Source organism: Loxodonta africana, chromosome 9, assembly GCF_030014295.1.
Source record: "Loxodonta africana isolate mLoxAfr1 chromosome 9, mLoxAfr1.hap2, whole genome shotgun sequence".
NCBI classification, from domain to species: domain Eukaryota; kingdom Metazoa; phylum Chordata; class Mammalia; order Proboscidea; family Elephantidae; genus Loxodonta; species Loxodonta africana.
Window position 1 is genome coordinate 83,793,632 of NC_087350.1, and position 12,532 is coordinate 83,806,163.

At 38.5% G+C, this 12,532-nt stretch overlaps 1 protein-coding gene and 1 non-coding gene across 6 annotated transcripts in view; both read left to right on the forward strand.

Moving 5' to 3' along the window:
- Window positions 1-12,532, forward strand: part of UBAP2 (ubiquitin associated protein 2) — a 134,931-nt gene that overhangs the window by 95,680 nt on the left and 26,719 nt on the right. For all 5 annotated transcript variants that reach the window (XR_010323075.1, XM_023545190.2, XM_023545191.2 and 2 more), the window contains exons 9-12: window positions 915-995; window positions 1,812-1,864; window positions 7,157-7,224; window positions 9,481-9,670. Coding sequence is in view for 4 of the 5 variants with exons in the window: in XM_023545190.2 (XP_023400958.2) it covers window positions 915-995; window positions 1,812-1,864; window positions 7,157-7,224; window positions 9,481-9,670 (392 nt within the window). In the remaining variant the exon portion in view is untranslated. The remainder of the gene's footprint in view (window positions 1-914; window positions 996-1,811; window positions 1,865-7,156; window positions 7,225-9,480; window positions 9,671-12,532) is intronic.
- Window positions 9,793-9,872, forward strand: LOC111749921 (small nucleolar RNA SNORD121A). Its single transcript, XR_002785092.1, has one exon. It is a non-coding gene; the product is annotated as a small nucleolar RNA SNORD121A (small nucleolar RNA).

Sequence of the window (12,532 nt, forward strand, 5' to 3'; positions counted from 1 at the left end):
AGGATTGTTGTGGAGCTACATAAATTCATGTTTGTTGTATGACATTTCTGGAGAAATTCTGGAAAACATTTAAATGACTGAGGGGCAAGCCAACAGAAGGGATCACATCATCAAATCCAGTAATGAAATTCTGCTCAATGTCGAGCTTTAAAATATATCAAAGTTAATGCAATCAGGAGATACAGGAGAAGAGAACTGGGATCTCTAGCTCGGTTTCCTAGGTTCTTCCTTCCCATAATGCATATGCCCTCTGATCCAGGGAAATAGATGAGGTCTCTAGGTGCATGAATTTCTCACACAGCAGGGAGTGTTTTCAGTTTTGAAACATCTCCATTTTATACCTATACAGTAGCATAGCTTATATGACATCTTCTAGGGAGCCATGCTCCATAAATCCATAGAGCCCAGGTTTGTTTGCCATGTTGTTTTTAGTTGCTGTCGAGTTGCCTCCGACTCATGGCAACCTTGTATGTAACAGAATAAAGCATTGCCTGGTCCTGTGCCATCTTCATGATCTCTGATATGTTTGAGTCCATTGTTGTGGCTCTTGTGTTAGTCCATCTCATTGAGGCTTTCCTTGTTTTCACTGACCTTCTCCTTTACCAAATATGATGTTCTTTTCTACTGATTGGTCTTTTTTGATGATATATCCAAAGTAGGCGATCTGAAGTCTCTCCATCCTTGCTTTTAAGGAGCATTCTGGTTGTACTTCTTCTAAGACTAATTTGTTCCTTCTTGTGGCAGTCCATGGTATATTCAGTATTTTTCAGAAACATCTTGGTAAAAGCATTCCATAGTGAAGGACTCTATTCCTAACAAACACCTTCCATTTATTTATGAGGAGATTGGTTGTTACATTATTAGTATGTTTCTAAGGAAGTTAGACCTGGCCACTTGCCTTCTTTTTTTCTCAGGAGCCTGCCCCCTCAGGTCCCCAGTGTACTCAAACAGCGCCCCCCGCCCCCACAACCTTGGGAGAGAAATGGATTTTGCAGGTCAGATGCTTAACTCCTTTCTTCTTGTTGAGGAACTGAACAACATTCACAATCTCATTTCCTAAAGATGGTTACTGTTAATGTCTTGGGTGTATTTCCTTTTAAACTATTTTCTCTGAATATGTGTTTGCATTCATACTTTAAAATAATGGGCCTGTACTGAAACAGGGTCTCTGAGCACTGAATCAGCATTTTTGAACACCAGTACTTTTCTTTAATTCACTTTATTTTATGAATGATTATTCTGTATGAACTGTTTGAGTACATCCTCTGTAGCTGTTCCTCAGAAGTTAGAGCACCAGACTTGGTATGAGCAGGGAGACCTGTTAGAAAATCATGCAGTGGAGCTAAGGTCTTTTTAAAAAGTTGCTTCTGTAAATTTGATAATTCAGTAATCCACCTAAAGTACTGTCCAAGTCAGACCTGCTTTAAATTGAATTTTGTTCTGTTTTAAATTATATATATTGTAAGGAATTGTAACATTGCTAAATATGTATATTTTTAGTGTGTCCACATTTTCTCACTCCTGGCAGAATTGCTTGGATGTGATGTTCAGAGTAGATTGAAGCAATAGAATTTTGCCTTGATTTTTGAGACATTGCATTGAGTTTGTGTATAGTACATAGGCAAATCACATTTGAATATGACTGATTTTATTGAGAGTAGATTAAGGGTCTTATATTTCATGGATTATAAACTAAATTGCTAATAAGGTATATAGTATTTATTTTTCTTGTGCAGTACACAATAGAGAGTCATTCGGGATGAGGTGGTATTTGACTTTGTGGTGTAAGCTTTGTTGTCATTTTCTAACAGGGGCCTGGAAGAATTCTGTGGAAGAGTGGACAACAGAAGACTGGACAGAAGATGTAAGTGTTTGGTGTCAGATCAAACTCGTCTTTTTTGTGTCAGGTGGGGCATGTGTACTTTGAAGAAAGCCTGAGACATCTTACCATTGCCAAGTTCTCAGAGATGGGCTTTTGTAGCAGATGATTCTCTGAAGGAAACTGGTGTTTTCAGATATTTAAAGGATTTAGATTTAAAGCATCTACTTAAAAATGACCAGGCATTAAATAGGATGGAGATATTTTTTAGCGTGTCTTTGTTTTGTTTGGCCTGCTAGCCAAACAACCCTGGACTGTGGCCTGTTACTCTTTAGAATATTTTTATTAAGGGAAAAAGTATACGTTTTGAGTCACAGTTGAAATTAACCTGCATAAGTCATCCTGGTTCCAGGCCCAGCCCCTCTGCCTTTTGTCTAGAGGATCTCCTTTTATATTTGTTCATTCCACAGACATTTTTGAGCATACTATAGTAGTTTCTGTGTAGTGTCATAAGTTCTTGGCTCAGCCTAGATAATCTTTGAGAAAACATATTCTACTTAGATGATTAAAAACAAAAAAAGAGTGACTAAACTAGCTCAGCTTCATATTTTATACCACTTTCTGTGTGATTTTCAAGGTTTGGACAGAAGCATGTGTGTAATAAAGAGTTTGATCAGACATTAACCAGGAAATAATATAGAGGTTAGAAGTAGTATCTTCAAAATCACATAAAGTGACCCAGACTTTGAGATGTATTATCTCTGTCCTTTCCCTGTCAGGGATTGAACTGTGTCCCCCCAAAATACCAACTTGCTTGGGTCATGATTCCCCGTATTGTGTGATTGTCTACCGTTTTGTCGTCTGATGTGATTTCTCTATGTGTTGTGGATCCTATCACTATGATGTAATGAGATAGATTAGTGGCAGTTATATTGATGAGATCTACAAGATTGGATAGTGTCTTGGGTCAGTCTCTTTTGAGGTGAAGAGATGGGGGAACCTCATACCACCAAGAAAGCAGTGCCTGGAGCAGAGCTTGTTCTTTGGACCTGAGGTTCCTGTGCTGAGCTGCTCCCAGACCAAGGAAAGACTGATGACAACGACCTTCCTCCAGAGCTTACAGAGAAAGCCTTCCCCTGGAGCTGACACTCTGAATTTGGACTTCTAGCCTACTAGACTGTGAGAGAATAAATTTCTCTTTGTTAAAGCCATCCACTTGTGGTATTCCTGTTAGAGCAGCACTAGATGACCAAGACACTCCCATATGTGCTGACAGGAGCTCTTTGGAATGGCAAACGAGATGTAGGATTTCTTCCTGACTTGTTTAATGACCTTAGGGAACTGTTCCTTGGGTCTTGGTTTCTTTCCGAAAAAGGGCATCGGTAATTCCTCATACAAAGTATTATTGAGCTTCCAAACGGTATGTTTTTTACCTTAAAAGCTATCTTGTAAAAAGTAATTATAACTGAATTTACTGAATAGTGTTTAATAATAATAATAAAAAAAACCTTTGTGCTTATGCTTTTTCCTTTTTTATTGGTAGTATATCTGGCTTTTTAGGAAATGAGCTGGAATATGGTGTGAGGAAGGATGAGAATAAATACGCTCATTTTGATTGAGATTTATATTCACTGCTGTTGTTGTTAGGTGCTGTTGAGTTGATTCCGACTCACAGTGACCCTGTGTACCACAGAACGAAACACTGCCTGGTCCTGCGCCATCCTTACCATCGTTGTTATGCTTGAGCCCATTGTTGCGGCCACTGTGTCAGTCCATCTCGTTGAGGGTCTTCCTGTTTTCTATGGACCCTGTACTTTACCAAGCATGTTGTCCTTCTCCAGGGACTGATTCCCTCCTGACAACACGTCCAAAGTATATAAGATGGAGTCTCGCCATCCTTGCTTCTAAGGATGATGCCGGTTGTACTTCTTCCAAGACAGATTTGTTCGTTCTTTTGGCAGTCCATGGAATATTCAATATTCTTCTCCAACACACAATTTAAAGGTGTCAGTTGTTCTTCAGTTTTCCTTATTCATTGTCCAGCTTTCACATGCATATGATATAATTGAAAATACCATGGCTTGGGCCAGGTGCACTTTAGTCTTGAAGGTGGCATCTTTGCTTTTCAACACTTTAAAGAGGTCCTTTGCAGCAGATTTACCCAATGCAATGCGTCTTTTGATTTCGTGACTGCTGCTTCCATGGCCATTGATCGTGGATCCAAGTAAAATGAAATCCTTGACAACTTCAGTATTTTCTCCATTTATCATGATGTTGCTTATTAGTCCAGTTGTGAGGGTTTTTGTTTTCTTTATGTTGAGGTGTAATCCATACTGAAAGCTGTAGTTTTTGATCTTCATCAGTTAAGTGCTTCAAGTCTTACTCACTTTCAGCAAGCAAGGTTGTGTCATCTGCATAATGCAGGTCGTCATTGAGTGTTCTTCCAATCCTGATACCCCGTTCTTCTTCATATAGTCCAGCTTCTCAAATTATTTGCTTAACATACAGATTTAATAGGTATGGTGAAAGGATACAACCCTGATATACACCTTTCCTGACTTACTACTCAGTTATTCAGGATACTACTACTCTGTCTGAACAACTGCCTCTTGATCAATGTACAGGATCCTCACGAGCACAATTAAGTGTTCTGGAATTCCCGTTCTTCCCAGTGTTACCCATAATTTGTTATGATCCACACAGTCAAATGCCTTTGCACAGTCAGTAAGACACAGGTAACGTCCTTCTGATATTCTCTGCTTTCAACCAGGATCCATCTGACATCAGCAGTGATATCCCTGGTTTCACATCCTCTTCTGAGTCCAGCTTGAATTTCTGGCAGTTCCCTGCCGATACACGGCTGCAGCCACTTTTAAATGATCTTCAGCAAAAGTTTGCTTCGCGTGTGATATTAATGATATTGTTCGATAATTTCCGCATTCGGTTGCATCACCCTTCTTGGGGATAGGCATAAATATGGATCTCTTCCAGTCGGTTGGCCAGGTAGCTGTCTTCCAAATTTCTTGGCATAGACGAGTGAGCATTTCCAGTGCTGCATCCATTTGTTGAAATATCTGAATTGATATTCCACCAATTCCTGGAGCCTTGTTTTTCACCAGTGCCTTCATTGCAGCTTGGACATCTTCCTTCAGTACCATCAGTTCCTCATCATATGCTAGCTCTCGGAATGGTTCAGCGTCAACTAATTCTTTTTGGTATAATGACTCTGTGTATTCACTGCTACCGTGTATTAACCATAAGTTCTTGGGGTGTGATGTCAGTACGGTCTCTGTTACCAGTGATATGAGGAGACTGACTAGATAAGTGGCTATTTAAAGCAGCAGAGGGATGAGTCCCAGTGATAAGGGGAGGTAAGAGTGAGTACCCTGTGGGTAACCCAAAAGTGGGTACCATACCTTATTTCAAACAGAGCCATCCTACTTTTAAGTATTTTATATCAGAATTTTTGCTAGAGTTTGAAGAAAAATAGGTTCCAGGGCTAAAGGCTTTACATCTCTTTGCCTGTCAGGGTCAATAGGCAGGCTAGAAAAGCAACCAGGAATCAAGGCAAAACCTGATATTCAGATTCTAGCTGTGTTGACCTATCGATCTTGGAGAAGACATCTTTCCTTTCTGTGCCTCTTTTTGTTTTTGCCTGTCTAATGAATATCATAATAATTGGTCAAATGAGATCTTACGATAAAAATTTACTGACAAGTAATACACATGTACGTATACAGAGAGACAGTATTCTGCTGTATAGGACATACTGTATCACCATATAATTTATAATTACTGAAAACAGCAGAGGAAGTTCGGGCATCTCATTTTATGTGGAATTATCAAAAAAAATATAAAAATTTTTTGAAATGATAAAAATGCTGACTGGCAGGCTAATAATTTAAAATGTAGTCTTAAATTCTTGAAACCTTAGAACAATAACCATTCACCTCTGTCCCACTAGCCGTATTTTAAGAGAAAGAAGGAAAAATAAATCTAATTTTCAGTAGTTTCCCAGGGTTAGATATGATGTCAGTGATGAAAATGCTTTTCATTTGCCTCGAACTTAATGTTTATAAGGCTGTAGCTTTACTCTGTCATTGCTTTTCATAAAATTACTTCCTTATTGCTTTTCTGTCTTAAAACTCTATTCAGTTTGTAAGTTTCTGTGAGGCAGAAATGGATTCCCTGGGACTCTTAAAATACTGCCTTGAAATGGAGTACAGTAGGTCCTTGTTGAAACATCATTAGTTTGGCACTTTTTGTTTTTAAAGAAAAGGAACACCTACTGTCTACTCAGTCCTTGCCTGAGTATTTCTGTCTTAGAAAGTCTGAGTTTACAGTGTTTCAAAGTTTTGAGGCATTTAGGGTTGTGAAGAATAATAGCAGCCTTTGAACAGCACTTCATGTGTCTCTCATGTTATCCCATTAGAACATCATTTCTCAGCTTTCAAAAGACTGTGCCTTGCTTTGAAAATGTAAAAAGGGCACATCTTTCATTAATGACAGTTGAAGTTTCAAAAAATTTTATTGTAAGTAACCTAAAAGTGAGTTAAAACAACATTATGTGTAGAAAGAAGCCAGACAAAAAAAGAGTGCATACTATATGAGTCAATTTAAAATTCTAGAAAATGCAGCCTAATTTATAGTGACAGAAAGCACATTAGTAGTTGTCTGGGGACACAAGTGAGTGACAGGAGGAAACTTTGGGGGGTGATGGATGGATATACGATGGTGCCGATAGTTCCACTGGAGTATACATATGTCAAAACATCAGTTATTCAGTTTAAATATTTAGTTTATTGTATGTCTGTTATACCTCAATAAAATTATTATTTTTTTAGAAAGGCAAAGAAAACCATGACTTAATAAACATGAAATACAAATTACTAATCAATGAAATACTAAAGCCATCTTTCTTTGGGGAAAAAAGTGAGTTACTTAGCTTTTTCAAACTTCTTCACTCCCTTTTGGCGTTTATGATAACACTGGTAATGGTTTTATTAGTATCTCATTTTGTATAATGGCATTGCAGGGTAGTGGGGCTGGGACTTGAACCCTGGTTTAACTCACTGGTTTGACTTTGCTGTGTTGTCTCCCATGGTTGATTGATATGATGATGTGAAATTTTTATTGTAGGCGTATCAATCTAAAATTATCATCACCTTAAGAAAATTACTGATCATGATTGCATGTATGTTTTCTTTGCTTCAGACGACCATTTGGGTGAGCTACAGTGAGTGTACTGGTGACTAAAAATTGCCAGGAATTCAATACATTTTTGGCTTCATATTATATAGAATAAGATTAAAATATTTTTTCATGCTTTCCACACAGCTTTCTGAAACAAAGGTCTTTACTGCTTCATCTGTTCCAGCAGAGAACCATGTCATGCCTGGGCAAAGGTAAACACTTTTTATCACCTTTTGTTTGTTAGTCAAATCACAGCTGAAATTTTTTGCCTCAGGAAAAGTGTTTAGGTTCTTGAGGTCCCCCCGCTCCTTTCCATCTAAGACTGACTTTTATTTTACCTCTAACCTGCCTGGTCAGCTGACGGAGCTTCAATCATATCCAGATTGGTTGTACTCGCTGATAAAATAGCTAATATGTTTCATTTGTTAGCAATTGTGGCAGATTGTTAAACATATTTAATGATTGCTCTTTTCACTTTTATCAACCTATTGTTTTTTGACAGAATGAACTTAATATAGAATATCCTTTGGTTTCTTTATATAATATCATCGATTTAGATCTCAGGCTAATACAAACTTCTCATATTAGTTTTAATCTACCAGGTGTGTGGATTACAGAAAAGGAAGGAACTTTTGGGGTAATTACAACATTCATAGAACATGCACAGAACTGAATTATTGAAGAATATTAATTTATATCTTAGTGGTACAGTAACTATAAAAACCTTTGATTATGGTTTCAAAAGGCATTGATATAGAAGAATGAAAGTCTTCTTATATGATATCTTAGAAATTAAGGCACTTTTGAACCTTAACATACTGAATCTCATGCTAAATGAGGTGGTTATATAGGGAGAAAAATCTTTTAAAGGCTCTCTTGCAATGTATTGTTTTTGGAATTGCTCACATTTTCTTATTAAATACATATATATGACTCAATTCGATAGGATAGTTTCCATTAAAAAAAAATATTCACTGGAATTTTTTGTAGTGGTTAGTTTTTTTCTTTTTCGGAAGATGGTACTCTACTATTTTTCCATGCCTGTATCTTATTAGGAAACCCTGGTGGCATAGTGGTTAAGAGTTACGGCTGCTGACCAAAAGGTCAGCGGTTCGAATCCACCAGGCGCTCCTTGGAAACTCTACGGGGCAGTTCTACTCTGTCCTGTAGGGTCGCTATGAGTTGGAATCGACTTAACGGCAATGAGTTTGGTTTTTGGTTTGGTATCTTATTAAGTTTTTAGAAAAGAACTTGCTGTGTTTTTTGTAGTCATGCAAATTTTGAGATGAGTCATAAGTAATAAAACTATTTTGGATTTGTATCCCTGGAGTTAGACTATCATAAAATGCTGGTCTAGGACTTCAGTTTGGCTATGGGAAAGCAAGAGCGGCAGTATATAAGGAGAGGAACTCAGGGCTAGGAACTTTGCTGTGAGTCTTGAATTATTTGACCTCCCAGGATGCCTGTCTCACTGGTATAGAGAGAGAACTGATAATAGTAACTGGCCTTTTTTGAAAGCGATTATTAGTGGAATGAGTTACCATGTTAGGTAATCCGGTGCATCTTACAGATCCTATGATACTAGGTAAGTGTGGAGAAAAAATGGTACAGGAAGTTAGCAGTTTGCTCTCATGTCAAGTAGTCTTTATAGAGAAGATCATTTTCCCTTTCTTTCAGATATTTGGCTATGCTTCTCAAATTGGAACATCTGCCTTTCTGGGGACACCACAAGAATTCTAGTTAACATCCCCACCCCATAGGACAGAGCAGAACTGCCCCATAGAGTTTCAGAGGAGCACCTGGTGGATTTGAACTGACAGCCTTTTGATTAGCAGCCGTAGCACTCAACCACTACACCGCCAGGGTTTCCCTAGTTAACATAGTATTTGTTAATATATTGGGCATTTCCTCCTGAATATTTAGGTAAGAAAATAATGAGATTTACATAAACTTAAATGTATTATGGAGTAGAATGCAAAACTTATAGATAGGAATATTTAAGATAAATGCAGACTGCTTGAAATGGTCTGCTATGGCCGTGACCCTCATTCCCCAAGAATAAGCGTTCACTGGCCTTTGGGAAAGCTTAAGAAACCCTGGTTCCAAGTAATAAATGGAGTAAAATATGCTAAAAAAAAAAAAAAAAAAAATGAGCCAAACTTCAGAATATTGGTTAAGTTAATTACTTGAGGTTTTCAAATCATTATCGTTGTGCTGTGAAAATTTCTCAGTACACTATTTGGTTTCCTTTCTCTGCAAAGCCCTGCTTCAGGCTCTGTGACTTCATATGTTTTGTTTGCTGATTAATGCTCTCCTTTTGGCACCCTCAAACTCCAGTTTCCCAGAGTTCTCATTTAGATAATTTTTAGCATGAATTAGTTAACTGTATCTTGATTCACTTCTCAAATTAATTTTTTTGGTAAGATTTGCTTATAAACTGGTTCCTCATTTCCTTTTTGTCTGCTTAGCATTGATCTGGTAGCCTTGCTCCAGAAGCCTACTCCTCCCAGTCAAGCCTCAGAAGTGAACTCCTTTGAATCTTCCCAACAGCAGAGCTTTGGCCAAGCCCTTGTCTTCACAAATTCTCAACACAACAATCAGATGGCACCAGGGACTGCCAGCTCCACAGTTGTCAACTCCTATTCGCCTCAGAGTCTGGTAACTCACTTTTGTTTCTGTATGGGATCTTAAAGAATATACTCATGGGCAAATGTATTCTAGAATATGATACATGCCTTGCAGTTATTTTCTAAATACAAAAATTTCTACAGTAAATCTCAGTCCAGAAAACAATGATGTAATTTCCAAGCACATATCTGATAATTCCATGTGGAATACAACTACTCTGAGTTTCCTGGACAAACAAAAAAATATTTTTTTATGATTAGCTGAAGTCTTTTCAGCCATGGTCGCTCAGCCAGACTGAAGTCATCCTTCTTATTAATGATTCTTTTTCTTGGGTTTTGTTTCAATACCTGTCGCTAGACTGAAGGTAGTAAAACTTTTATGTTTTGCAATTTCCCTAAACACAAATGTTTGTCAGTATTGGCTTGCCAAAAACATGTAAAATTAATTCTTTTCAAGTCTGCCAAGGTACTTATATTTTTTACATTTTCATTTCTTTGTTATTCCATAAGATAAAGCTACTTTTTCTTAAAATGCCAAACTATGTAGTAGAAAAAAAAAGGTAGAGGCCTGTCTAATTTGGGTGTGTTTTCATGGAAGCAGTGTCATCAATGCTCCACTGAGAGTTAAACTCCCAATAAAAAGAGCTTCAGAAACTATTGGTGAAGAATGCGAGGATAGGCTGAGCACAGCATGTGGAAGAATATGACTACAGAATAGTAAACTGAAGTGCCTGCCCAACTATAGGAAGTTCTGAGCTGGCAATGGGAAGGTTGAATGGACTGTGACCATACAGGCCTGTAGCTTTCATTAGTGATATTTATTTGGTTCAGTCTTAGTTGTGTTTTATGTTGAGATCTACCATTGGGAAACAGAATGTTTTATGAATATGATATATTCTTTTTCCCCTACCTGACTCAAATAAGTCATTAGCTGTGCCCTAATAAAATGGAAAATTCACTACATAACCTTTTAATTGCTACCTGTCTTCTACTCTATGTAGTCACTTCATGTTGCTGACTTGGGAACTTGACATTTTTATGAGAACTTGGCATTTTTAATGTCACTCGCGACTGTATCAGATGGTGTTAATGCTTGAAATGGGACAGGTATGATGCCATTTATTTTGAAAAGAACCAATAAAAGGAGGCAGGGCCGAGAAGACAGAGTAGTCAGATGTTTCCTGTGGTCCCTTTTACAACAAAAACCTGAAAAAATAAGTGAATTGATTATATTTGACGGTCTAGGAGCTCTGAACATCAAAGGCAAAGTTAAGGAATTGGACCGAGTGGCAGGGGAGGGAGAGACAGTTGAGAAGCAATAAGGAGTTGCCAGACCTGACCTGGCCAGCACTGGCTCCCCGTAGGCTGGATCGGCTGGCGTGCGTGGTGTGGCAAGCAGTGGCGCTCGGGACGCGTTTTCCACATCAGGAGAGACTGAGCGGCAGAGAGTCTTTTCAAGCCTCTAGAACTAGTAAAAAAAATGCCACTCAGTTGGCGAAAGATAAGTACAAATGTCTAACCTACCATGTGGATTAAAAAAAAAGCCCTCCCCCGCTTTGGGAAGTACTTCTCTTTTATTTACCTGCCCCCTCCCCACTCTGCTCCGGGTCCTGGTCCAGCTTCAGAGATTGCTGCACTCCCTGGGCTGGAAGTAGGACCCATTGCATGCCCTGAGCCATTACTCCCACCTTTGGAGAGGGAACAAATTAACAAACAGGAAAAAATAATCTGCCAGCTCCTGTGAGCCAGGAACTGAGGGCAGGCACAGCCCTTTGGCTAGGCACAAGCATAAGGGGTCCACAGACTTTGAATACCTTTCACCTTTGCATACACCTGTGTGGGTCCATTTCAGCAGTGTAGGTCCTCATTAGCACAGTATAACAGGGTATACACATGAAGCCTATTTTTATCTGTGTCTGTATCAAAACAAAGAATCAAGAAACCTTCTAGAGGAATATAACTTCCTGGAATTATCAGAGATAGAATTCATAAGACTAATATACTGAACTCTTCAAGAGATCCAGAAGAAGATCAGGCAAAATGCAGAACAAGCCAAGGAACACACAAAGCAATAGAGGAATTTAAGAAGGTTATACAAGAGCATAATGATTAACTGGCTACGAAAATCCATAGAGAGATAGCAAACAGAAATCCAAAAGATTAACAAGAAAACTTCAAAATTAGACAACTCAGTAGGAAGTCATAGGAGCAGAATTGAGGCAGTGGAATTCAGAATTAGTGAGATTGAAGATAAGGCATTTGAAAGAACCAAGAATTAGTGAGATTGAAGAGAAAGCACTTGAAAAGAACCAGGAAAACCCATTTTTTTGGTTGAACTATCCATGTCCTTTCCTCCTCTGCCTTTCCATCCTCTGCTTATTTTAATGAGCAGCGTCCTTGGTGATGTGCTGGAATCTTGATCAGGCCACTGAAATCATAGGTCACTTTTACAGTGACCTTCAGGTGCGTTATTTACCTCATGACCAACAGCTTGAGAAACTGGAATAAGAAGTGTTTGTTTAGTATTGTATTAAAACAGTGCTTGTCCACAATACAGGCGAGGTCAGCACAACTGGACTAAACCAAAAGCAAAGAAGTTCTCTGAATAAACTGAATGCTTCGAAGGCCAGTGTAGCAGGGGCAGGGGTTTGGGGACCATGGTTTCAGTGAACATCTAAGTCAATTGGTATAATAAAATCTATTAAGAAAACATTCTGCATCCCACTCTGGAGAGTCACATCTGGGGTCTTAAACTCTAGCAGGCGGCCCTCTAAGATGCATCAGTTGGTCTCAACCCACCTGGAGCAAAGGAGAATGAAGAACACCAAGGACACAAGGTAATTATGAGTCCAAGAGACAGAAAGAGCCACACAAACCAGAGACTACATCAGCC